Raw genomic sequence first — 24,214 nt, 5'->3', positions numbered from 1 at the left:
GTCGAAGTTCGGGTTTGTTGGTATCTCTCTCCTCTGCATATCTGTCTTTAGTAGTGTCACTATGGATGCAATCGCAAGATAACAATAATACCCCCATTCGATGCTACGCTCTTGGAATAGTTTCAAGACGAATTGTTGTTTGCAGGAAACCACAGTCTCTTGCACTTCGTAGCCAAGTCTGCAAGCTGTTGAACACCGAGTTTTTAATGCCTTTGGTCTACTGCCAGCTAAAGCTATCGCCGGGAAAATTTCCACTGTGGCATGTCGCCTCCTTTTATGCTCGTATCGGAGAGCATTGCCCAGAAGTAGATTGTTCAAGCTTCCATGCCATCTAGCCATGCAGTTTCGACTTTCTCAGCGAAAGTTGTTTGGATGGATACATATTCATAACGCTTGCTTGTTATGTTATTTATTATACAACTATTTAACAATGATTCACCTGCTCACTCAGCACAGACAAAACGTGGGCTCCTGATACTAGACCTAGGTAGGCTTGAAGCTGATCTAGAGAAGAGAAGTGGGTGCCTCTTGATGAAACTACCTACAGTACAAATGAAACCTCCCAGGGGTATTCGTAGGCTGTATCCTAACTCCAACAGAAAAAAAAGTACATTGATGAAAAGTGACAAGCGGTGTGTTCTTGCCGTAACATGAGAACTAGAACTACAGGAGGCAATTCTGGTCAATATGTCAAGTTGTTCGCAGCAACAGCGAAAAACAAGTTCAATCGCTATATCAGCACATAGAGGGAGCACATCTATCATGGAAAAAATATATCTTAGCATCCCATTTGATTGTCATCATCTTTGCGATTGGGAAAATGGAAACTCACCATGCTAAGGCCCATGATCATTGAGCACCAGAAGAACACATTGTTGGCTGTGTGCTTTCCTCTGATCCACTTTGTACGCTGCAGGGCAAAGATGGGCAGCTGCAACATCTGGCACACCAAACCGTAACCCCTCAGCTTCTTTGTGATGCAAGCCATAACGATCTCGTGGCCGATGGCGCTGATCAAAAAGGTGATGACAGTCGCATATGGCTTGCCGATGTGCGGCCTGCTTGCGCCGTAGACGTGCCTCCTGAGGAAGGCATGGACGGGCACGTTCCACTCACGTGAGAACTCCATCCAGTCGGTGCTGTTCCACCAGTCGGCGAAGAAGCGTCGGTCTGCAAACCGTGTCATCTCGGCGCATGCACCCAGTACGTACTCAAAGATGACCAGGAAGACAAGCAAGAATGTGACCATGAACGGAAAGAGGAGCCACGAGATCGTCTCGCACAGGATAAGAATGGTTTCAGATGCCGACATGCCTGGGACCGCGAGGCGTTGGGACGATTCGATCAGGACAGGCAGGATAAATTCTTCACTGACGATGGTCAGAAGAAAGATGCAACCAAAGACAGCGATGATTTTGCTAATGAGTGACTGCCAGTCAATCTTTTCGGTGCGCGGATATTCGAGTTCGTAGCACAGTGTAGGACAGAAAAGATAGTCGACGTAGTTGGAGAATGTTAGATTGCGCGGGTAAGCCGTGTTTCCCATAGGACTGGTAAGCTCACGCGCAAGGTCCTCACGGAGCTGTGAAATGTCATCATCCTCGCCGTCGACGTGCCAGTCGCCCCCTACGCGATCATCCACGTCTTTTGAGAGCGTAGAAGTCTCGAGGGGGCTGCTTGTCTCGTCCGCCTTGTTATCTCGGAAAAATTTGGGAGCCGTTGTTCGCTTAGGACTAGCCACCTTGTTCTCGCTGGGATAGAGGTAGGCTGGTGCCTTGGATGCCGTTGAAGGGTTATCAAGAGCGCGCAATCGCTTCTCGGTTTCTGAGAGATGGCCATTGTAGAAGACGTATGAGTGCATCTTCATCAGAAGCACCATGGTGTGCAGCAACAGGAATACCTGTGCAGTCCAAGTCCAGTCGAGGAGGAAAGGGGTGGCAACCCAAAGGGCCAGCCACAAAACCTCGTATATGCTCATTATAGCCATGCCGCCACGGGCCCAGGTCAGCAAAGAGCCGGCAGGGGCAGCGCGGAAGACCCGATGCAGCGGTAGTGAAACGTAGGTACTCAATACCATGGCTGCATCTATCAACGCAAGCTCCCAGACCTTGACGGTGAACAATCCCCAAATCTGAACTCTCATGGGATAGCCCGTGTCTTTTATGTTACGCAACATGGTTGTGATGGCCATGATGGCAAGCCCGATCCAAAATAGGTTGAAGAAGCCATGGAAGTCCCGGTAGTCGCTGTTCGGGTCGAGATGGGATAAACGAGACTCAAAGTCTGTCGGGGGGAACAGGCGTCGACGGCTGCGTAGGATTTCACGTTGTTCTCGCCGGACCTGCTGGCGCGCCGTTGACAGGATTTTAACCGACGGAGGAGCGTCCTCGGGTACTGGCGTTGATCGACCGCTACTGTGACGGGATAAAGAGTTAATTTTGTCCAGTTTGATAAACCATGACAGATATGACCCAACTGCTCAAGAAAAGCTTACCTGATGCTTGCGCCGTGTTCTGATGAAGCATCAAAGGTACTACCGGTATCTGAGGCGTTGCTGATTTGAGACAGTTGCGAATGCAACGGCTTGCGCGGACGCGGCCGAAGAACATGATCGTGATCGTTTATTCGGCCGTTAGCTCCATTCAGGAGCTCGGCTGAAGTAGTTGACATGGTCTTAAGGGTTGGCGGCAGGTTGATAATTCAAGGCGGAAGCATGCAACGAGGTTTCTGCAGCTCCGTTTCCTTGGGCGCATACACCAGACGGATGAAACAAAAACCGGCGTGGGGGAAACAATAGGCTAAAATAGCGCGGGAACAACCAAACCAGTTTGGCGTTTGCACTCGCTGTATCCAAGAGCTACTGTAGAAAGCTTGCCAGTTGATCAAGTCTTGGCACCGTTGGCTGTCTTATTTTTTTGTGAAACAAAACTGGAGAGGATACCACGAATGACGGATTCGACGGAACTCGGCCCAGTTGGGCGTTAGTTATATAAAAGTCACGACGGCCGAAGCGGGGTCGCTTATTTGTCCGAATCTTTGTTTTGACTTTGGTGCAAATATCAGCAAGGGATCGATGGGCAGTGAGATGCAGTCACCTTTTTAGTTCTAGAAATAGTACTGTGGTGACGGCTGCGCCATCTCCAAGAGCAGCTGTTCGTGGGCTGTACTGTAAGGGGTCCTTGCAGGGGGTCGAGGTGACGGTGCTGTGGTATCGTACGTGCGTCATTACACAGTAAACCAAGACTTTGGCCTGCGCTGATTGGTACAGTGCGCGACAGCGCCAAAACGGACCCACGGAGCTCCTCGGCATTGCGACATGGGCCTTGAGATAATAACCAGCACCTTGTATCTACTTCGTAGGTATCTACTTTGAGAAGACCGCTTGGCGGTACTTTTCTCGTCTCCGCATGCCGAAGTATTTACGAGCTGAGATCGCGATCCCAAGGCTGGTTTGGAATGGGACTATTTATCTTGGCTGTAATGAATATAAAGCCCATCACATATTCGGTGGAGGATACGGTCTAGTTTAGAAGCACCTACTTTGTAGGTTATGCACAGCACGGCGTCGGTAATGTAAGCCGTTAGGAACTTGATATTGATTGCATGCATTCAGCAGGCCGTGTCCTGTACTCCCTGGCTTGGAACATACGAAGTAAATCGACTGCCATTCTCGTAGGCCCATTCACGAAACCGAGCGGCGGTATGGTGAAGTGTAATTTTTTTTTTATCATGAACAAAATCGAACTCTAAGAGATTATGGCGGTTCTCAGTTGCACATTAGTCGCAAATAGTATCAAGTCGCCATTATCTTACTAGAGCAATTGCACATGCTAGGAATACTCTGTCAAGTCCCGGGTCAGGTGGTACGGACTTTGTGATAGTAATGCTCTCTAGCCAAGACCAAGTAAGTACTGTGCCAACCCAGTTCCCCCAAGTCAACCTTCTCGACTTGAACGAAAACCAAGGCCCCACGTGACGTCAAATTACTCAGTCCCGTCCTGTCCCCCATCACCATTTGCTAGCTATTACCTACCTACCTACTGCAGTAAGGTACCTACCGCCCTAGCTCACTTCGCACCACCCCTCCGCTGTCCTGCAGGCGGGCACCGGTCCCTGCCTTAGAGATCCCGCACGCGGGGCATGTCGAAACTGGGATTGCCGGGCTTGTTCCGCCCCGCGTCGTCGCTCCTTCGCAACGGCTGTAACACCACACCCTTTTGCAACCTGCCTAGACACATAACCCGCACCGCGTCGTCGTCGCCGACTTTTACAAACGCCAGAATGTCCTCCACACAACCCACTGACCGCCGCCCCTTGGTCATCTGCGGTCCCAGCGGCGTCGGAAAGGGCACCCTGATCCAGATGCTCTTCCAGCGTCACCCGGAAACATTTACCCTTTCCGTGTCGCACACGACGCGCGCGCCGCGCCCCGGCGAGCAGGACGGCGTGCACTACCATTACGTCACCAAGGAGCAATTCCAGGCCCTGATTGCCGAGGACAAGTTTGTCGAGCAGTAAGTGCCACTCAAGCTTACTTGAGATAGAGCCATGATGCAGATATGCATACGTACTGGCGCATTCACAAATGGCTTTCGCTAACCCACACTCCCTTGAATCTCTGCTTCAACAGCGCCCAGTTCGGCAGCAACAACTACGGCACCAGCAAGGCTACCATCGAGGAGCAGACGGCCAAGGGCAAGGTTGTGGTGCTCGACATTGAGATGGAGGGTGTCAAGCAGGTCAAGAAGTCCAGCATATCAGCCCGCTACGTTTTCATCTCCCCGCCGTCGGAGGAGGAGCTCGAGAAGCGCCTGCGGGGTCGCGGAACCGAGAACGAGGACAGCGTCAACCAGCGCCTGAACCGCGCCAAGGAGGAGCTCGCCTGGTCCAAGACGGAAAAGTTTGACAAGGTCCTCGTCAACGACGACCTGGAGAAGACGTTCAAAGAACTCGACGAGTTTGTTTACGAAATGCCGGCACAGTAGACAGGAGGGGGCCGCATCAGATCAGATGGGTATACTTTTTTTGCGGTAGACTCTTTTCGGCTAGACAAAAGCACAAGAAGCGACCTTCCCACGCGATATGGGTGTCTATGATTGCCCTCGTGCCCTCGTGCCGTTGTGTTTATCGTATCTCATCCACTGTGCAGTGGAAAGCGCCAATCGGTAGTCCAACATGCGACCCTCGGTATCGTGGTCTAGCCTTATAGGGCACATGCCGCGTATCGTCCAATCTACGTTGCATGCCCACCTACGGAATACTACTTACTCCCTTTATAGTACGAAGGTTGAAGGGGTAAGTTCCAGCACCCTGGCACAGTACAAACCTCATGGAATTGCCCTAACGGCATATGAATTTTTGGGCTAAAAAGGATTACAAAAACTGTGCCACGCTCACAGAACTTACCCATCTAATCTCTGTATGTTTATTCAAGCAACATCGGCCAAAATTTCCTAGCCATTACACTACCTAATAGCAAACTGGAGTTTCTCTCTTGTTATTTTTGGAGATCTCACACGATACGACGACCTCGGCTGCACGCTGGATCAGCAGGGTTTCAAACGCTATATATTCATTAGGATAGTATCATGTTCATGTATGCCTCCTCGGTTTACAGTAGTACAGCAGAACTCCTTGTCTACCCCGCTAAATGGCGACGCATATTTCCCTCTAAACATAAGATTACCCGGCACGAACGCCTCCAACACCAAACGCCTGATACCAAGCCAAGTCGTCACCTACCCAATTCGTGTTTGCCGCAAATACAGTTCTGCCGATATCTAACGTTTTCAGCCATCCATCTTCACATCCCCATCCTTGCTACTATCAAGATGCTTGAGAAGATAGCTGCGTTTGAAGTACTCGTTGGGATGTACGATGGTTTCGAGCTGTGCCACGGTCATGATGCCCTCGTCCTTGGCGCGTCTGATCTCGTTCTTGTGAACATATTCAAAGACCCTTGAACAGAGATTAGCAACTGCTAGGAACTAAACACATAAGCATGAGACAAACAAGAAGAAAAAACATACCTGTTGCAAGCCAGATGGAACTTTTGCTTCTCTTTGTCTTCTCTTACCCCGTTCAGAACCGAACGGTCGTTGATGCCGACCTGCTGCAGCAGCGCCGTCAGGTTCTCCAAGTTGAAGTGGCGGTACGGGCACCCATGCGCCTCACCGGGACCAGGCGGGTGTTCTGTCAAGATCTTCTGACAGCTGAACGGACTGTAACCGCGGCCTCTCCTGTTGGCGTCGCCGCCCACATCGCCATAGACGTGCCTGACGTTGTACCTGTACTCCTTGTTGAAGGTATCATCGGTAATCTTGTTGAAGGAAGAGCGCCAGAACACCAAACACTCCTCGAGCGAAAGGCCGATACCCTTCAGGAAAAGAGAGTATTGTAGACGGCCAAAGTGCTTGAGGTGAGAGTCACGACGCAGCGAGCGATGCAGGTGTTGCATGCAAAGCGGAAAATGCTCCGAGGAGAGTTTGTCCACGTTTGCTGCTGTCAGTTCAGACCCCGGTGCGGCCTGGTCGTCGCCGCCGCTGCCGTATGATGCGTCTGGAGTGATGAAGTTCTTGGAGAGGTGGTTGAGGATCGGAGTCAGGCGGTCGTCTTCGTCGAGTCGGGGAAGGGCGCGAGCAGTAAGCTATATAGGGGCGAGAAATGTTAGTCCTCGTCACAATGGAAAAAAAAAAACGTGTTTCAGACTTCATAGCTCGTGGATCCGTACCTCGAGTGCCTTTTCCAATCGCGAAGTAAACTCGGTGACTACCATGCTTGTCTGCTCCTTGGCAGGCACGTAAGCCTTGCCCGCCTTCAGCAGCACCCTTCTGCCTTCCACAAGGTCCGGTACCCTTTCCCAGTCAACTTTGCACCACATCTCATCGTCTCCGGCAGATTCCTTCTTCCATCCTGCAACTGCGGCGAGTTCTGCCGATAGACTTCTCCTCTCATCCTCCGGAACGGGCTCCCATTCCAGGCCGTCTAGAGAAGCGATGAAAGCAGCGCGCTCTCGGCTGTCGTCTGCCGCCAGCCGCATCCGAAAGAGCATAGTCTCGACCCTGACAAACCTCCTCCTCAAGTCCTCAGTGGAGCAGAAAGCCAGCCGCAGGATAAAGTGTCCATAGTGGTCCTTCTGCCTCTGTGCGTGCAGCTGCGTGGAGGCGGAGCTGTTGGCCTCAAGCGGGAGGTACTTGTCGAGCAGGGGCTTCATGTGCAGTGCCGTCTCCTGCGACGTCTTGTTGCGGAAGCTGCAGGCCTCGAGCTCGGCGAGGATGCGAAGTCGGTCGATGGCCCATTGTTCAAACTGCTCCAGCGTAATGTCGGCCGTCGGGGGGATGGCGTAAAAGTTCATACGGTGAGGGTAATCGGTCGCCTTGTAGGCCGGGTCGGCGAACTGCTTCTTTCGATGATCGGTGACATTGCGCCGTTTGGCGTCTGGTCGACTAAAGTCCTGCCTGAGCATGGCGATTTTTATGGAGTAGTGGAGAGTCGAAGTCTATTGGTACGGTATTAAGTACTGTTAGGCCTTGATGTTGATTTCTTGTGATCCCGGTATGCATGAAAAGAGTTAACTCATCAAACATTGATGATATTGTGGTCTGCCCAGAATACCTACCTAGGTATCTAGCGTCGGTGTACTCGAATTTACTACTCTACGCGCTTTGCCCAAAAAAACACGCGAGTCGACGCGCTCTGGGCGGGGTGGGAAAAAAGTGGCGCGTCAGCTCAAGTGGTAATTGGGAATGGGCGTGGTAACTCCCGTCTGCAAGCTCCTTGGTGCCACCACACCCCTCTCTGTCAGAATAGACTAAAAGCAAGCGGGGCGGCCTCTAAATTGAGCTTAACCTCGCCAACGGATGATGGACAGGACTGACTGCCCGATCCCGCCTTTTCTGCCAGATCTGAAAGCACTAGTGTCGATAGCATAGCCGACGCTAAGCCGTCGCCTTTTTGGGAAATGCATTTACCCTCATGCCACCAGTCAAGCAGTTCACCCTTCAACTGAAAAAAAGTAACAAGTGAGTACGCTATCAAGGCATGTGGGCAGCTAGCTCAACCGGGGAATCCCTACTTGCAATAAAAGCTGGCAGGTAATTATCAGGCGTATGTAGCAATGTACGGTATTCAAAATTGAAGGGACTCGAATAATTCGGCTGGCAAGTGGAGTTTAAGTGGTTGAGCGCACGTGATGGCCGTATGAGGAAGTGCGCCCGGTTTCGTGCATGGGGAACGAATCTATTCAAGTCCCACTTTGACTTGAGACCCTAGAAATCATTCTTGGTGAAGGTCCAATCAATCTCAAAATCGGCCCTCGGCCACCCATTTGCAAGGTGTGCTAGGTGTATTGATACCTACATATGTGTGCCATCAAGCCTAGCCTAGTCTCGGCTGGTCTGGTTCACCGGCTGCGCTAGGATGAAAGGGGGGGTTGTGTTCCCTCCTTTTTCCAAACTCAACAGAACCACGCCGTCGGTACTTGACCTGGTTGACCTGACCTAACCGGGCCTGACCTGACTTGTCCTGTCCCCGATCCGACGCACCGCCCTCTACCTAGGCCCAATCTAGTCTCAGTTTGCCTCCTCGTCACAACCCGGACTTTTACTTCTTTCTTTCCATCCGCAACCTTCTTCTGCACGCTCCTTGTCACTCATTGTAAAGGGGCATCGCCCAACCCAAACCAAACCCACCAATCGTTGGTTCATCCATCGGTCGGCCCTTTTTAATACTTACTTTGGTTGCAGGCCTTTTTTTTTCTTGCTGCACAATTATCCGGCCAAGATACAATCAAACATGAAAGCAGCATCATTACATACATTGCAGCTAGTGTTATTGGTGGCAAAGGATTGAAGATCCCAATTCGTCTCCATGCAAGTGAACCACGGACGGCCGGCATTTTATCACTCACTCGCAGACATGACGATGATGCCCACCGTCGCAGCCATGGCCAAGGCTGGGATGCCGTCTGCACGTGCATCGCATGCGCCAATGCATGCTGATGAGAGGACCGAACATGGCACCTCACAGCTGAATGCACTGGCCACGCCTCAGCCTTGGCCTGCCCAGGATCGGTGGGCTGAGCTCCGGCCTATAATCACCAGGTTGTACAGAGAGGAGAATAAGACTTTGAAGGATACTATGGAAATAATGGAGCGGGAGCATAATTTTTCTGCCACGTACGAAAATAGCCCCTCTCCCATCCCGCTCCATATCATCATGTCGTTTCTGGTTAATTTATTAACATTCCCGCGCTGCCTAGGGCGAGGATGTACAAGACTCGCATTAAGAACTGGGGTCTGGATAAAAAATTCAAGGCAAAGGAGGTTCTTGTCATGCTCCAAGCGCAAAAAGAGCGCGAGGGTGACAACAAGGAGACTGAGTTTGTTGTCCGCGGCCACAAGGTCGACCAGCGTCGCATGAAACGCTACCTGCAACGCAACAAAATCGTTCTAGATCGTTTCAAGGAAGGCGATCTGCCGCCAGACGACACCGCTACTACGTTCAAATCGTCGGTCTCTGGGTCGCCGGAAGGCGGCTCGCCAGAATCCCGCTGCAGTGCTGGCAGCACTGGTACCGGTCGGCTTTCTAGGGGACGTCGAAGTTCGGGTGTCGTCGTCCACGTACGCACACCTTCGCCGGAACCAGTGAGCAGCTCATGGCAGTGCGTCACAACCGAGCCGAACTCGCCAAGGCCCACGCTCGGCCTCCCAGGTCCAGTCATAGATGCAGAGAGGCTCCTTCACGCAGTGAGGTCATATATTGGGGGCTCATTCGCAGCTGGTACATGGTTCTATGATGCCTTTGGACGCATCCAGAGTCGCAAGGGAGGCACCGCCGATTCTCTTTTGCTTGACACCTGGACCAGACTCGAGGTTGTGGCCTCGGGCATGGCTACGAAGCAAGACGTAAAGGTCTTTGGTACATTAAATCCAGCCTTTGAGTCTCTGCAAGAAATTGTACGAGAGGAGGCGCCACTTCTCATCAGTCGTATGCTACGGCTGTCACGCAAGCTCGAACTGCTCCAAAACCGCCAACTCTGGGCCGTCCTGGTTGAATACATTGGCGAGCAGACGTTGCGAATCCTGGGCCCAACTCACGTTATGAACATCATATGGCAGCAATTTCGCGACATGGATGTGGGGACCGACGAAGAAGTTCTTGACCGCGCCTTCATGCTCATTGTTGCCGAGTTCGATAGATGCTGCCCATCCGCGACCAACTTTGGCGTGCTGGAAGCTTACCGGGATCACTTCGACACCGTGTCGTCTCCCTCTCGCCGTCGAAATTTGGAGGCCCAGGAGCTGAGTCTTCGTCAGACACTGGCACTCATGCCAGCGCACGCAAGTGGTACACCTCCGTTGCAGGGCTTGCTCCTGCGGATGCGCATAACCTCATCTCTTGTCGCTTGTGAGAGGGGCGAATATGCACGCGCCGAGAACATCCTGTTTGACACCTCATTCGCTGAATTTGGATGCCTCGGTCCTTGGGCCGTTGCTTCGCAGCATGCAGCCCTCGGTCATATACTGGTCGCCAAGAAAGACTGGGTTCGAGCAGAGCAGGCATTTCTTGCTGCCGTCGCACAGGTCGAGGGCGCTACAGGCTATCAGAACGAGAGCTGCTGTGAACGTATGCTGGCAAACCTCGAGCGCCTCTACACATCCACGGGGCGATATCATGACGCCACTGAAATGCGCGACCGTAGATTGAGGAGGCTGCTACAGCAGTCACAACAGCTCGGTCTGTCGCGGGGGCTACCCTTCCAGGCGGAGCGTGAAATAATGCCATATTCAGTGGTGAAGTTGGAATCTCTAGACAAGTTATGACTGCGTAAAGTCTGGGATTTCTAGCTTCCCTCTTCGCCTAGGCGGCGCGATACACCTACCTATACACGCATGTGCTGCTGATAGCTGTACAAGAAGCACCAGTATCAGTGCCGGGCGGCATAGGAGGTCAAGTATCTCTGAATGGGCAAACACAGAGTACAAGTCGATTCGGGCCTCTTTTTCTCCCCTCTGCGGGATGACCGGGTCCTTTGAAGAGAGTAAACGGGACGTGCGTTGGCTCCCAGTGGTTCCTCTACCGAGAAAGCGGCAGAGACACCCATCGATACCTGCTGAGCGTAATAAGCGAGCGCGTTCCCAACAACTCACCGAGAACTGCCAGGCACTTGACTCATGGCATGTCCCAATGGTCAAGGTCGGGACAGGGCACAGTGGATTGGGTTTCATAAGGGCACATATTTGGCTCAGTTCCGTCTGTGCTCAAGCGACATTCTGTCCACATAATTGGTCTATGGTCAAACTGCCGCAATGCTTGTAGGTATGGATAGACCAAATAACAGAATCGCCTCGTCCGATGAGCTAGTTAGCGATTGGGCTGCTAATGCTCCGGTTGCTCATTACTGGCTCAAGATAAACAATGGCATTTGTGGATTGAAGCCATGGTCTTTATAAGCCAAGAACGGTTCCCCGCATTTGGAAGGGTCGTGGTGACGCCGTGACGCGAGGTCCATATACGGTACGGTAATATCTAGTGTGCTTATGTGGGAATTTATGCCACATTTACGCATGGTTTGCCTCTTTGGGGAGGTATTTGTACGGGAGCAGGACCTGTAAAGAACCCACCAATGCGTACTCGGTACAGCAGCAGTTCAAATAGAGCAACGAAAACAATAAAATCAAAACCCCAGCGTTATACCGCCAACTAGGCCTTTTTTGGGTTTGGTTCCAAAGGTCCTTCGCCAATCAGTCATGTTTGATTGAGTTTCTTCCCCCATTGAAAAGGCGGCCCGCTGCTGACAGAAGTCATAAAAGACGATTATCCTGGATTTTGCCCGATTTTCCCATGCAGCCAGGGGGTTAAGGATGGAGGCTTGCAGCACAGGCAATTTTGGGAAGTACGATTTCAAGATTGAGGATGCATCCATTGGGTGATTTTGAAGAGAAACACGACATTTCTTTGCTGTAACGAAGGAAGCATGTAGCGGCAACCTGCGGTCCATTCGGTGGGACCCAATATCCCGGGGCTTTGTTGGCTTGCATGGTCTCTCTATTTGTGGGCTGAAAAGGGACCATGCATTGAAATAGCCGAGTGTTGTTGGGTTATTGTTAGTGGTTGATAGGTTTTTAGTCGGGAGGTACAATTGTGAATTACCTACCTAGGTACCTACCTACCTAAACTATCCTCCCTACCTGACCTGCACATATTCTTTACCATCCGACCGAGGTGTTTGACTCAGTACAGTTCAGTATCTAATACAGTTCTGTTTTGTATACACACCTGTGTTATCTATCCGTGATGCTTGAATCGAATTGAATGATATTCCCCCCCAAAAAAGGTAGCTAGGTGCGTTTGTTTACCCGATGTGTCCAGTAGCCTTACCGCCTTGCCAAGCCTTACCTACTACCCCCGGGACAGTAGCGTAGTTTGGATTACCAGGTTAGCTTTATAGCCTATCCCCGGCTTTGGATTGGACGGGGAGAATACAACCATACCTGGTAGCCAACAGTTCAATGTTGCATACCAAGGTAAGGCAATATTCCGGAAGTGAAGTGTGTCCACCTCCCCGCTGCACATTTACGAATAACAAGCAAAATGAACAGATACCCCACGTCAGAGAGCCAAGTATGCGGGTAGCTGTTGTAAGGTTCTGCAGCCCAGCCCCTACTGTTGGTTGATCTATCCTTCTCTTTCTCGTTTATTCGAATTCCCCTGATATCCTTGGAACCCAATTAAGTAACTGCCTTCCTTGACCAACGAAACAGGGTCACAACAGATAGCAAGGGAGCAGAAAGACAACAACAAGAAGAAAAAAAAAACGGCCCACTTTCCGACCAAAAGGCCACTCAATTATCTCGAATCATCATGCAGGTTGATGAATTGGACTTAGTTCTAGTTTCTGTTCAGCAAAGTATCAAGTAGTATTCACGGCCGGATCCGGACTCCAAGAAATCGCCAAGGGTAAACCCCAAAGGGAGGACCAATAATTACCGGTAGGCCTGAACGGCACTGGGGCAGGTACGTTGCCCAGATTTTGTGGGCAAAATTATCACATCCTAGACTGATAAGTAAGTTAGATAAAGAAGGGAAAAAAGGGCACAGCTTGTCGGCAAGAAACCTTTACCACTTGATGTTGGTGGACAACTCACTTCCGCAATCATAACTAACACCTTCATCCCTTGCGGACGTGAGGCAGGGTTTCTCTCCTATTTTTGTTTCATTGGACATATTTTTGTTCTCTACCTCTTTCTTCCTTAATGTCTCTCGCTTTCCACTACACCGACCTCGCACCATCTCTTTTCCAACCCTCAGATTCCGCTCAACTTTACATGGCTTGCGATCCTACCATTCAAGTGGAAATATTTCTCAGCACAGCTGTCCGGACATCACCCAAGACCCATGTCTCAGCAGGAACCAAAGCCATCTCCGGTGGCGGCTGACTTGCAGCACCAAGAAAAGCTCCAGACCATGGACGCAGATGGTCAACTTCCGGCCGTATCGGCAACCAAGATGGCCGAGGACCTCTCTCGTGCGACCACCGACCAAGGAAGCCTTCAGTCCTTTCAGGTCATCATCGTGGGTGGAGGACCGGGCGGGCTCATGATGGCACACATGCTGTCCCGCGCCGGCATCGACTGGACGCTGCTGGAGCGTCGGGACGACGGCGGCCTGGTGCAGCCGGGGACCGCCCTTGCGCTGTGGCCGCAGGCGGCGCGCGTGCTCGACCAGCTCGGGCTTCTGGAGGAGGCCGAGAAGCTTTACCTGCCGCTCGTGGGCAAGATCAACTTTACCAAGGATGGGACTGTTGTTGGCACGTCCAATATGATTGAAAGACTGGGTACCAAGTAAGTCTCTTCTGGCGTTTAAGAAATGACATTGTAAGATTTTTTTTCCATGGGAAACATCTGGATCGGGTTCAAGTAATACCTGGAAGGTTTTGGTGCCAGGCACACTCTCTTGTTGGTCTTATTGGAAGCAGCAGATGCGTCACAGGTATAGGAGGGGCCAGTCCTGGGCTCTGTCTAACCGATCACTAGGTCAAATGGACAGTTGCCGAGCAGGCCCCTGCCCTATTCTCCTACGCCTTTACCTTTTGAGCCACCCCTCTTCTCACGCCTGCATTGGTAGCCTGCTAACCCGCGTTTTATCGACATTACAGCCACGGCTACCCCTGGATGCTCTTTGATCGTCAGGTTCTCGTAGACTTCCTCGCCCGCCGCCTCCCAGATCATGAGACCCGCGTACAGTATGGTAAGTGCGTCTCATCGATAGTGTCAACCCCTTCCGAGGCCCGCATAACCTGCACCGACGGCACGGTCATCCGAGGCTCTCTCATCATCGGATGCGATGGCGTTCGCAGCGGCGTCCGCAGGGCGATGCGCGACCAGGCAACGTTCCCAGAGGGCGGGTTGCCCGTTCCACGGCAGGACAAGAAGGCGAAAACCGCAAAGGAGGAGGACGACGATGTCATGAGTGCCGTCTTCACAGGCATGGCCGGCCACTGCCCCCGACCCGAGGGGATGGCCCCGCAGACGGTCCACGAGATGCACGACTGGGGCCTTGCGATACTCTGCATGGCCGGGGACGACGACGCATACTTCTTCGTGTTCAAGCGGCTGCCCAAAAAGGACCCTATAAGCCACCGGCCTCGCGGAGACAGGACGTCATCACGCGAGGAGGACCTGGCGGGGCTAGCGGCCGAGGTGGCAGAGTGGCCCGTGGTGGCCGGCGGTGCATTGCGGTTCCGCGACGTCTGGGCCGCGCGGACCAGGGCGACGCGGCTCGACTTTGAAGAGGGCTTTGCCGACGAGTGGCACCGCGGCCGGCTGGTGCTGGTCTCGGACGCGGCGGCCAAAATGACGCCCAACGCCGCCTTCAGCCTGGCCACGGGCGTGCAGGGCATGGTGGAGGTGACGAACCGGCTCCGGAAGCTGCTCCTGACGACGAGCCGGCCGACCGGGGAGCAGCTGACGAACAAGGTCCTGGCGCCGTACCAAAAGGCCCGGCAGCCCATGGCCAAGTTTGTCAAGGACTTTTCAGCCGGCTACACGCGGACGTCGTCGTGGTCCAACAAGGGGTGGAGGTTCGTCGACTGGCTGTCCCCCAAGATTGGGGGTGACGCCGTGATGACCGACACAATGGTGGCGTCGATCGTGAAGCGGAGCATCGTGCTCGACTTTGCCGAGGAGAATGACTACCGGGTCGGCAAGATGCCGTGGAAAAACGGACGGGTGAAGGAGGCACCCGATGTGCTGACCATGGGGCCAAGGAAGAAATCCATCTCGAGCAGTGATGAAGCAGTCGGGTTGGCATCTGCGCAATGATGACCAGAATCTTCGGCGCGGGCCGTGAGGTTTTGTGGTTTTCAGAGATTGCCTGACCTACCTGACCAAGACCTGTTTAAGAAATTCAATCATGATACCCAAATATACAAACTTAACATAGGCGTGCGGAACTGACTTGTTGTTGTGCAGGAGATTTAGGAGGTGTGAAGGTGAATGCCTGATTCACGTCTCATATCCAAGTAAATATCTATCTTGGGTGTAGCGCATGACAGCGTGTACAAGGTACGACGGCGGAATGGCATGGAAAGTAAAGGAAAATAATGGATGGGATATCCAACCGAGCCTTGTGCACCCGTGGCGATATGAGATTTTCTTCCCCTTATGTCTAAAGAACGGGTAACGCTCAAAAAACTAGGATTTAGCAAGAACTAGGTTTTGCTAATAAGGTTTTAGACTAGACCAAAAAAAAGCAGGACTGAGGATTTTGCCGTATCATTCTGACAGATTTTTAAGTTGGGGAGCAAAAAAGAGCCGCATCGCAAAGAACTTTTTTTTTCTCTTCTTTTCCCTCTCGACTTGGATTTTCGAGGCTAATGCGCGCGCTTTTCGATTTCATGCAATGTCTGGTGTCTAGTTTCTCAGACTAGCCTGGAGAGTTGTAGAAGTGGAAGCGATTCTGGCGGCTCTCTCGGTTCCGTCAAAGGGCGCCATCGGGTCTGTGTCTCCAAGTACAAGTCTCTTTCTCTCTCTCTTTTTTTTTTTTTATTGAAAAGAAAAGAAGAAAAATCTTACTCCCTACCTGTCGTACCAGGCAAGTGCCAGCAGCAGAGAAACACTATCCTGACGACACCAGGGGGCTCAAATAAAATAAATGTGAAAGCGGAAATGTCAAGGCAAATTAGTTTGACGATGCGCAACCGAAATCGGTCATCTGCCCTCTTGTTTTTCTTTTTGAGTGAGCAAAAAGGATGGAGATTTAAACCCCACCCAACGCAAATTACTGCTGTACATTTTTTTTTCCCTCTCTCCCATTGATGTAATTGAAAGGCGCGCGCCCTTGTCTATTCGTTTAATCCTTGCCTCAGCTGACCTCAGTTGGAAGCTAGAACCTGGTCAGGGAGCCCGGATTGTTAACCAGGCCCAAAACCTAAGTGCTTCTGACGTGATGTCTTGGATCTTTTTTTTTCTCCTTCCCCCTAGAGTGTTTGTCTGTTTACACTAAGGTAAGGTACTGCGATACTTGGTGTAGTAAATCCGTCGCCAATCTCTCTTGGTCCTTGCTCTATATTAATCCAACAGCCAATGGAGTCGACCATTTCGACCACCTGCGGTAACCAACCCTAATTACAGGTACGTTACATTGTAGCGTTACGGTGCACCTAATAAAAGGGTGTTGGGGCTTTATTACTCACGCAAGACCCCACCTCCCCGTTCCCTGCCACACCTGGCCCCCTACCCAACCTGAGCTTAGTATTGCGCGCCAAATCGCCGCTACTTTGGGCTTACGTTCTCGTACAGCACTAAGAGACCGGCACTTTGCAGGCGCAAGCGTCAAACCTTTCTCAAGACGACGTGACTGACTTTTTCTGACATCGGCCAAAAAGTGCCACCGCACGCGCGCATCAAAGACCAAATAGAGGTACATACTGGTTGGTGGTCAGGGCTAACAAAGGTTTGGAAAGCTAACGGGAGAGGGACGAAAAGATTATAATAATAAACATTTGAAGGGGGTAAAAACCCCCCCAAACTGCTTTGCGCAGTGGCGGGGTGGCGGCTATCAGTGCAGAAACAAAAGAAGACCAGAAACCAAGCCCAGCCAAGTACAAGTCGAAGAATCAAAAAGTCTAAAAAAGTAAATGAAGTGAGGTAGACTACGTACGTCTCCCACTCACTCACTCTTACTCTGAGGATGTGCATTTCCGCAAATGCATTTCTTTGATCCCTTGTGGGTTTTGGATACTCCGTATGCAATGCGCGCCGCAGCATCCCTTTTAGCCACCTGCCGCACTCCGGACTTTACCGTACCTACAGTACCTTACCTCATTCATTCTTATTAGCTACACCCACTTCTTACCACTAGATCCCGCATCGGCCGGTCGTTTACATCGGGCGATTGATTTTCGTCAATCAAAGTCGCTACTGCATCCGATACCAAAAATTCGTCCTTTCCTTTCATCGTCACATCATATCAAAAGTCTAATACTACTCAATATTTTTAAAAACATTGTACGTAACCTGCATGGACCGATCACAACTCAAAGCCTTGGATCCTCTTGTACGACGCTCGAGGGCCAGGCAGGCGTTTCTTGGAAACTGGAATGGTGTCTTAGCGATCTGCAAGGCCTGAAGAAAACAATCAACCAACCAAGCTTTCTCAGCACAGCACCACCTACCCACAACCTTGCAGGCTGACTTCCGATTCGAATCGCTGGCATCCGCTCTGCCCCTCCCCCATCCCTACCCCCTTCCTCCCTATTACCGACCGCATTCATCTTTTCGCTTTGAGAGAAATCAGGCAGTCAGTCAATTGACAGTTTAAACAGACCAACAAACCCTCCTTGACCCCCAAATTTGCGCCGCCCCCAAACCCCCAAGTCCAAACTCCGGAACCGTCAGCCGACTACCTAGGTATCTTACATACCTGAGCGAACGACTCGTCCATCTTACGTCTCCAACTCTCCGGGACCTGTCGCCACCGGCCCAACTGTACTCTTGAAGCTATACCGCGGCGCACCAAATTTCTTGGCCAGAGTACCTATCTTAGTTTATATCCTTGTCCATCTGGTCAACTTACACTTTTTGCGATCACATACAGCCAGAGTAACGGGTCAAGGTCACGACTCAGGCCGTAGGTTCCACTCATCTCATCTTTCGACCGTCTGCGGAAGCTTCAAAGGTCCCCCTCCCATACAATCATGACGGACGGGATCCCGAAAGAGCCCATCCCTACGAGCAACCCACCGTCGAACCCAGTCAACCCATGCCAGCAAGATGGCCAGGCGGGACCCCACGCAGACCACCGGCTGTTACAAGCTGCCGCCGCCGGTCTGTTGAATAAGCAAAATGCCGCCTCAAACGCAAACATCAATTTCTCTTTTCCTACCTTAGACACCACATGCGCCGTCAACTCGATGAGCCCTGTCGACACTCCAACCAAATCCGCCCGCCTCGGGAGCCACCACAGTCACGTCGAGTTTCGAACGAGAACAATCGCCCCTTCACCTTCGGAAACCCCCAGCCCGCACCGTCACTCTGACGACGCCTCCCGATACCAGCGAAGCCCCCTTGCCTCCAGTTCGAAAACCACAAGTCCCCAGGAGGCTCCTGAGGGTCGTCCCGCACACCGCAGGGACAGCAACAACAACCTCTCCCCCATCACGCCAGCCAAGTCCCCCGCGTTTGGTCTGCACCACAAAACGTCTGCCTCGTCCCTGCGACCCATTGCACGCACCCCGAGCTTCAAGAACAGCTTGGGCCCAGGTTTTGGCACTGCTTCGGCCGCCAGCTCGACATACCCCAGTCCGATCATATCTGCTATGGGCGACGTCACCCCACTTCCATCACCCCTTCTATCTGGTGACTCGCCAGGCCCCTGGAGGAGGTTGGCGCGCCCGCCCTCCCGAGACACTCCTGCCGCAACGCCTGGCGTAGAGTCGGTTCTTGTTTCTTCCAACGGCGAGTCGATAGCAGCGGCCATGACATCTCAGCCGCAGAGGAAGGCTTACATGGGCTTGGGGCTGGAGGCAAGCTCTAGCACCAGCACGAACAACCAGCCAGAGAGGACTCTGCCGCATACTCGAAACAGAAGTGTGAGCGAGTATAAGCCGGACCCAATGTTAATTCCAAAACGGATGTCGACGGTGTCGGGATCTCGGGACAAGACTGAAAAAAGTACGGAGGCGCAGCAGCGCATGCGTCGTGAGCCACATCTTTCTGCTGCCCGTGGGATAACACCAGCGGAGAAGCCCCCTACCCCGCCGCCTAGCGAATCTTCTCTGAGCGCAGGGGAGACTTTGGTGGGCGGTGTTGCTGCTAAGACCACTGCCGGAGAGGAAAGCTCGGATCAAAAGCCTCGGTACGAGTACTTTGAAGCACGCAATCGTACTGATGGCAAGCTGCGACGTTGGCGGGCGATCAAGGAACTTGGGCAAGGTACCTTTAGTCGGGTCATGCTAGCAACGAGTGCGCGGCCCCACGATGAATCTACTAGCGAGGAGTCGAATGACGCCTCCCCGCGGACCAGTGGCCAGTATGACCGCAAGACACTTGTCGCCATAAAGGTGTGCGAATCGGGACCCAAGGGTGGAGCTTCAGAAGACCGTATTGAGATGAGTCTGAAGCGGGAGCTTGAGATCATGAAATCGATACATCACCCCAACCTGGTGCACCTTCGTGCGTGGAATATCGAGCCGACCCGCGCCATACTCGTACTCAGCTTTTGCACGGGAGGAGATTTGTTCGACGTGGCGAGCGCTCATCGCAGCGTGCTGAACCCGCCCCTGATACGGCGCATATTTGCGGAGCTCATATCTGCCGTCAGTTACTTGCATGAGAGGCGCATTGTCCATCGGGACATCAAGCTGGAGAGTAAGTTGCTTTAGTCTACACTAGTCAACAATGATGCAGTAAGAAGCCACGCTGACCCGATTATTGCAGACGTTCTGGTCAACCTCACACCCTCAGAGTTGGCGGACCCTTCTATAGATTGGGCTACATACCCCTACCCGGTTTCTACACTGACAGATTTGGGTCTGGCTCGCCGTGTTGCTGATGACGAGAAGCTCGAGACGCGATGTGGGTCTGACGACTATGCCGCACCCGAGGTAATCATGGGCCAACCTTATGACGGCCGGGCCATTGATGCCTGGTCACTTGGAGTGCTCTTGTATGCTCTCCTCGAATCACGTCTCCCCTTTGACCCGCTGCCTGGCACCGTTACAGGAGCCGACAGTGCCCACCGCATGAGGTCTCGGACTTCACATCGAATCGCGCGCATCGAGTGGCGCTGGGTTACGTTTGCGGGAGAAGATGGCGACCACGACGGCGATGAGGAATTGTTCAAGAGTAAAGGTCTTTTCGGGGCTATGCAGATCACCGAGGGCTTATTGAAACGTGCACGAAGCAGATGGACAGTCGAAAAGGTTGCTCAGTCGGAGTGGGTCAAGGGCGGGATACAGGTCGAGGGTGGCGTCAAGTTTTTAGAAGTGGAAGACGGTGAGGTTGCTCAGGATGATGACGTGATGGGTTTATGATCGTTATGAGGAGCCCCCCCTTTTTTTATGCTGCAATAACCTCAGAAGCTTTAAGGTACCGGCGGAGATGAAGGCATGTTGGCCACATTTCCACTCTCTGTGCCAGCCCGGAGATCCCCATTGAGGATACTCACAAATGATTTGGCAGTCTTACAAAAGCGCCCCCAGCTGCGGCGCTCATGCATCACATTTAAAGAGCTTACTTACCTCATCAATAAGCATGCTTCATTCAGGCCTCGAGCGTTTCGCTCTTGCTTTACTCAATATTAAATACTCTTCTCCCAGGCGATTCTTGATGTTGTTTCAGGGGGTCTGGGCTCCGTCAGCATATGTACAAAATTGGTGCATGGCCAAGATGCTACTATACTAAAAGTTGTCGTTAACAACCCAAAATCCTTTTATATCCGGAACGAAATCATGGACGAGTGCACCACCCTGTGACGATAGGGGTTTGTGTTCGAGGAAGAAACATCTTTCCTTGCGGGAGAATTTTGCGTGGCTGGGCAAGAAAGGAGAAGAGCTTCTAGTTCTAGAACCGGTTAACTTCTAAGGTAATTTAGAGCTGGCGTATGATCCAGGTCATCACCATTCATTTCACAAATAGCACACCAAATCGACGAAGCAAGTGTCCCATAACAGTCTGTGTCAGGAATTAAACGATATATTACACTCAGTGAATCTCTCTAAGTATTGTATCGTGATTGATAGCCGGGCATACTCGCCAAGGGGGTAAAAAAGAAAAGACATGTATGCTCAATCATGAAATAAAATAAAAAGTCGTCATTGCGTTGCCAGACCAGAATCCTAATTCCGAAACTCCATATGAAAGCTTTTTTTGTTCAGAAATCCGTGAAAAGAAAATCCCCGTAAAGTCATGCCAAGGCGCCCAAGCTATCATTCATCTATTACGTGAGCGAAACCGTTTAATCGACCTCCTCCATGGCGCTGTCGCCAGTCTCGGCAGAAGGTGCCGAGGCGTCAGCGGCCGGGGCATCAGCAGAAGCCTCGGGCTCCTCGTCAATGTTCAGACCAAGAGACACCAGCTTGTGGATGCGCTCGGCGAAGCCGGCAGGCTCCTCAATGGTGAAGCCAGAGACGAGCAGAGAGGTCTCGAACAGGAGCTGAACGATCGACTTGACTGTCTTGTCGTTCTCGCCGTCGTTCTCAACCTTGGACTTGAGCGACTTGATGATCGAGCTCTTGGGCGAGATCTCGAAGGTCTTCTTGGAGGACATGTAGCTGGACATGGATGTGTCACGGAGGGCCTGAGCCTTCATGATACGCTCCATGTTGGCTGACCAGCCGAATTGGCCAGTACGGATGGCGCAAGGAGCGCCAACGAGCTTGTGGGAGACAACGACCTTCTCGACCTTGTCGCCGAGGACGTTCTTGAGGGCCTTGGCAAGGTCCTCGTACTCCTTCTCCTCCTTCTCGCGGATGGCCTTCTCCTCCTCGGTCTCCTCGAGCTCGAAGTCCTTGGTGATGTCGACCAACTTCTTGCCCTCGAACTCCTTGAGCTGAGTCATGGCGTACTCGTCAATAGGGTCAACGAGGAACAGAACCTCAAAATTCTTCTCCTTGAGCGAGTCAAGGAAGGGAGACTTCTGAACAGCCTTGAGGGACTCGCCAGTGATGTAGTAGATGTTCTTCTGGACCTCGGGCATGCGGGTGATGTAGTCGGACAGCGAGGTGAGCTCGTCGCCAGACTTAGTAGAGTTGAAGCGGAGGAGCTTGGCAAGGATCTGGCGGTTGGCAGAATCCTCGTGGATACCAAGCTTGAGGTTCTTGCTGAAGGCGCTGTAGAACTTGTCGAACTGCTCCTTGTCCTCGGCAATCTCCTGGAAGAGCTCAAGAGACTTCTTGACGATGTTCTTCTTGATGACCTTCATGATCTTGTTCTGCTGGAGAGTCTCACGAGACAGGTTGAGAGGAAGGTCCTCAGAGTCGACGACACCCTTGACGAAGCTCAGCCACTCAGGCACCAGGTCGGTGGCGTCGTCGGTGATGAAGACACGGCGGACGTAAAGCTTGATGTTGTTCTTGGTCTTCTTCGTCTCAAAGAGATCGAAGGGGGCACGCTTGGGAACGAAGAGGATAGCACGGAACTCGAGCTGACCCTCGACCGAGAAGTGCTTGACGGCCAAGTGGTCCTCCCAGTCGTTGGAGAGAGACTTGTAGAAGGCGGCGTACTCCTCCTGGGTGATGTCCTGGGGATTCCGGGTCCAGATGGGCTTCTGCTTGTTCAGCTCCTCCTCCTCGACCTTGGTCTCCTTGATCTTCTTGGTCTTGGGCTTCTTCTCCTCCTCCTCGTCATCGACCTCCTCGATCTTGGGCTTCTTGTCGTCACCCTCCTCCTCCTCCTTGGTCTCGGCCTCCTCATCAGGAACCTCCTTCTCAACCTCCTTCTCGACGTGGAGGTAGATGGGGTATGAGATGAACTCTGAGTGCTTCTTGATGACCTCCTTGATCTTGCTCTCGTTGAGGTAGTCGAGCTGCTCCTCCTTGAGGTGGAGGATCATCTTGGTACCGCGACCAAGGGGCTCACCCTCAGTGTCGGCAACGATGTTGAAGGTACCACCAGCGCTCGACTCCCAGATGTACTGCTCGTCGTCGTTGTGCTTTGAGACGACAGTGACCTTGTCGGCCACCAGGTAGGCAGAGTAGAAACCCACACCGAACTGACCGATCATGGAGATGTCGGCACCAGCGGTGAGTGCCTCCATGAACTGCTTGGTGCCCGAGCGGGCAATGGTACCAAGGTTGTTGACCAAGTCCTGCAAAGTTGTGTCAGTACAAGTACTCCTACAGAGCAGGTGGGTGTGGGGCGTTAATTGGTTGGTTACTCACAGCTTTGGTCATACCGATACCGGTATCCTTGATGGTGAGGGTCTTGTTTGCCTTGTCGGGGATGATGTCGATACGCAGGTCCTTGCCGGAGTCCAGCTTGCTGCTGTCCGACAAGGCCTCGTACCGGATCTTGTCGAGAGCATCTGAGCAGTTTGATACCAATTCCCTCAAGAAGATCTCCTTGTTGGAGTAGACGGTGTTGATGATGAGCGACAACAGCTGAGAGATCTCAGCCTGGAACTCGAAAGTCTCAGCCATCTTGAGTGTGCGTGTATGTGCGTCGGCAGTCGTCAAAATCTGGTGGTGGTGAGTTAACGTTCCAAGTTCCAAATTATAAGTTACGGGGTTGCGAGCGCAGAGATGGGGTTTTTAAGAACGGTATGTTGGTTGTAAAAAGTAGGGGAAAGAAAAGATCTTTATGGCTGGGACCGGAAAAGTTAAATGCAGGAGTGTTGGTGGTTTTATTTGGCAGTTGTGGAATCGGATGGAAGCCCCCAGATCGGGCAAGCGAGGCTGAGGGAAGGAGGAGGGGTCGTTGATGGATAGGGAGAGCGGGCGGCGGAAGGGAGGCTTGCTTACCTGAACTGTTCACAAAATGGGGTATCTAAAATGAAAATCAGAATCGAGAACTTCGTGAGAGTTCGCTTTGCAAAAATTTGCAAGAAAAGAATTTTGTCTGTAGTGGAAGATGCAGAGGAAAAAAGAACCAAGTTGAGGGCATGGCTGGTTTGACCGGCGCAGGATAGCCAAAAGATATAAGGCGGTGCGGTGCACGCCTGAGAAAAAAAAAAGATTCTACGAGATTCCACGGCTTAAATTTCTACGTGATTC

The 24,214-nt window shown here is 52.1% G+C and overlaps 8 protein-coding genes across 8 annotated transcripts; 4 read left to right on the top strand and 4 right to left on the bottom strand.

The window, feature by feature from the left end:
• Window positions 1–370: 370 nt before the first annotated feature.
• On the bottom strand, window positions 371–3,103 carry MGG_06765 (sterol O-acyltransferase 2). Its single transcript, XM_003709432.1, has 3 exons — window positions 2,495–3,103; window positions 833–2,414; window positions 371–757 (listed from the first exon to the last, which is right to left on the bottom strand). The coding sequence occupies exons 1-3, from the start codon at window positions 2,668–2,670 to the stop codon at window positions 731–733; spliced, it is 1,785 nt and encodes a 594-aa protein (XP_003709480.1). The 5' UTR covers window positions 2,671–3,103; the 3' UTR covers window positions 371–730.
• A 391-nt stretch (window positions 3,104–3,494) lies between these two features.
• Window positions 3,495–5,960, top strand: MGG_06764 (guanylate kinase). The gene is made up of 2 exons (XM_003709431.1): window positions 3,495–4,514; window positions 4,631–5,960. The coding sequence occupies exons 1-2, from the start codon at window positions 4,141–4,143 to the stop codon at window positions 4,983–4,985; spliced, it is 729 nt and encodes a 242-aa protein (XP_003709479.1). The 5' UTR covers window positions 3,495–4,140; the 3' UTR covers window positions 4,986–5,960.
• Window positions 5,542–7,635, bottom strand: MGG_06763 (DNA primase large subunit). Its single transcript, XM_003709430.1, has 3 exons — window positions 6,731–7,635; window positions 6,030–6,646; window positions 5,542–5,958 (listed from the first exon to the last, which is right to left on the bottom strand). The coding sequence occupies exons 1-3, from the start codon at window positions 7,463–7,465 to the stop codon at window positions 5,790–5,792; spliced, it is 1,521 nt and encodes a 506-aa protein (XP_003709478.1). The 5' UTR covers window positions 7,466–7,635; the 3' UTR covers window positions 5,542–5,789.
• Window positions 7,636–8,272: 637 nt separating this feature from the next.
• Window positions 8,273–11,663, top strand: MGG_06762 (uncharacterized protein). Its single transcript, XM_003709429.1, has 2 exons — window positions 8,273–9,176; window positions 9,260–11,663. Exons 1-2 carry the CDS (start codon window positions 8,869–8,871, stop codon window positions 10,821–10,823), a joined length of 1,872 nt encoding a protein of 623 aa, XP_003709477.1. The 5' UTR covers window positions 8,273–8,868; the 3' UTR covers window positions 10,824–11,663.
• A 933-nt stretch (window positions 11,664–12,596) lies between these two features.
• On the top strand, window positions 12,597–15,787 carry MGG_06761 (uncharacterized protein). Its single transcript, XM_003709428.1, has 2 exons — window positions 12,597–13,844; window positions 14,159–15,787. The coding sequence occupies exons 1-2, from the start codon at window positions 13,399–13,401 to the stop codon at window positions 15,321–15,323; spliced, it is 1,611 nt and encodes a 536-aa protein (XP_003709476.1). The 5' UTR covers window positions 12,597–13,398; the 3' UTR covers window positions 15,324–15,787.
• Window positions 15,788–16,566: 779 nt separating this feature from the next.
• Window positions 16,567–16,929, bottom strand: MGG_16164 (uncharacterized protein; the record flags this gene model as incomplete). Its single annotated transcript, XM_003709427.1, has 2 exons — window positions 16,567–16,624; window positions 16,697–16,929. The coding sequence occupies 2 exons, from the start codon at window positions 16,927–16,929 to the stop codon at window positions 16,567–16,569; spliced, it is 291 nt and encodes a 96-aa protein (XP_003709475.1).
• Window positions 16,930–17,594: 665 nt separating this feature from the next.
• Window positions 17,595–21,202, top strand: MGG_06760 (CAMK protein kinase). Its single transcript, XM_003709426.1, has 2 exons — window positions 17,595–19,871; window positions 19,941–21,202. The coding sequence occupies exons 1-2, from the start codon at window positions 18,200–18,202 to the stop codon at window positions 20,534–20,536; spliced, it is 2,268 nt and encodes a 755-aa protein (XP_003709474.1). The 5' UTR covers window positions 17,595–18,199; the 3' UTR covers window positions 20,537–21,202.
• On the bottom strand, window positions 21,150–24,158 carry MGG_06759 (heat shock protein 90). Its single transcript, XM_003709425.1, has 3 exons — window positions 23,963–24,158; window positions 23,384–23,680; window positions 21,150–23,310 (listed from the first exon to the last, which is right to left on the bottom strand). The coding sequence occupies exons 2-3, from the start codon at window positions 23,639–23,641 to the stop codon at window positions 21,460–21,462; spliced, it is 2,109 nt and encodes a 702-aa protein (XP_003709473.1). The 5' UTR covers window positions 23,642–23,680; window positions 23,963–24,158; the 3' UTR covers window positions 21,150–21,459.
• Window positions 24,159–24,214: the final 56 nt, after the last annotated feature.

Source organism: Pyricularia oryzae, chromosome 1, assembly GCF_000002495.2.
Source record: "Pyricularia oryzae 70-15 chromosome 1, whole genome shotgun sequence".
Classification (NCBI taxonomy): domain Eukaryota; kingdom Fungi; phylum Ascomycota; class Sordariomycetes; order Magnaporthales; family Pyriculariaceae; genus Pyricularia; species Pyricularia oryzae.
This window is presented reverse-complemented; position numbering and strand designations above follow the sequence as displayed.

Excerpts from the sequence above, each read along its gene's own strand:
- MGG_06761 (XM_003709428.1), top strand. The coding sequence starts at position 13,399 with ATGTCTCAGCAGGAACCAAAGCCATCTCCGGTGGCGGCTGACTTGCAG. Across the intron at positions 13,845-14,158 it reads ATTGAAAGACTGGGTACCAA|CCACGGCTACCCCTGGATGC; the intron begins GTAAGTCTCTTC and ends TCGACATTACAG.
- MGG_06759 (XM_003709425.1), bottom strand. The coding sequence starts at position 23,641 with ATGGCTGAGACTTTCGAGTTCCAGGCTGAGATCTCTCAGCTGTTGTCG. Across the intron at positions 23,311-23,383 it reads GTATCGGTATGACCAAAGCT|GACTTGGTCAACAACCTTGG; the intron begins GTGAGTAACCAA and ends ACAACTTTGCAG.
- MGG_06763 (XM_003709430.1), bottom strand. The coding sequence starts at position 7,465 with ATGCTCAGGCAGGACTTTAGTCGACCAGACGCCAAACGGCGCAATGTC. Across the intron at positions 6,647-6,730 it reads GATTGGAAAAGGCACTCGAG|CTTACTGCTCGCGCCCTTCC; the intron begins GTACGGATCCAC and ends GCCCCTATATAG. Across the intron at positions 5,959-6,029 it reads TTCCATCTGGCTTGCAACAG|GGTCTTTGAATATGTTCACA; the intron begins GTATGTTTTTTC and ends TCTCTGTTCAAG.
- MGG_06760 (XM_003709426.1), top strand. The coding sequence starts at position 18,200 with ATGACGGACGGGATCCCGAAAGAGCCCATCCCTACGAGCAACCCACCG. Across the intron at positions 19,872-19,940 it reads TCGGGACATCAAGCTGGAGA|ACGTTCTGGTCAACCTCACA; the intron begins GTAAGTTGCTTT and ends CGATTATTGCAG.
- MGG_06764 (XM_003709431.1), top strand. The coding sequence starts at position 4,141 with ATGTCGAAACTGGGATTGCCGGGCTTGTTCCGCCCCGCGTCGTCGCTC. Across the intron at positions 4,515-4,630 it reads GAGGACAAGTTTGTCGAGCA|CGCCCAGTTCGGCAGCAACA; the intron begins GTAAGTGCCACT and ends CTGCTTCAACAG.
- MGG_06762 (XM_003709429.1), top strand. The coding sequence starts at position 8,869 with ATGCAAGTGAACCACGGACGGCCGGCATTTTATCACTCACTCGCAGAC. Across the intron at positions 9,177-9,259 it reads GAGCATAATTTTTCTGCCAC|GGCGAGGATGTACAAGACTC; the intron begins GTACGAAAATAG and ends CGCGCTGCCTAG.
- MGG_06765 (XM_003709432.1), bottom strand. The coding sequence starts at position 2,670 with ATGTCAACTACTTCAGCCGAGCTCCTGAATGGAGCTAACGGCCGAATA. Across the intron at positions 2,415-2,494 it reads GAACACGGCGCAAGCATCAG|TAGCGGTCGATCAACGCCAG; the intron begins GTAAGCTTTTCT and ends ATCCCGTCACAG. Across the intron at positions 758-832 it reads TGATCATGGGCCTTAGCATG|ATGTGCTCCCTCTATGTGCT; the intron begins GTGAGTTTCCAT and ends TTTCCATGATAG.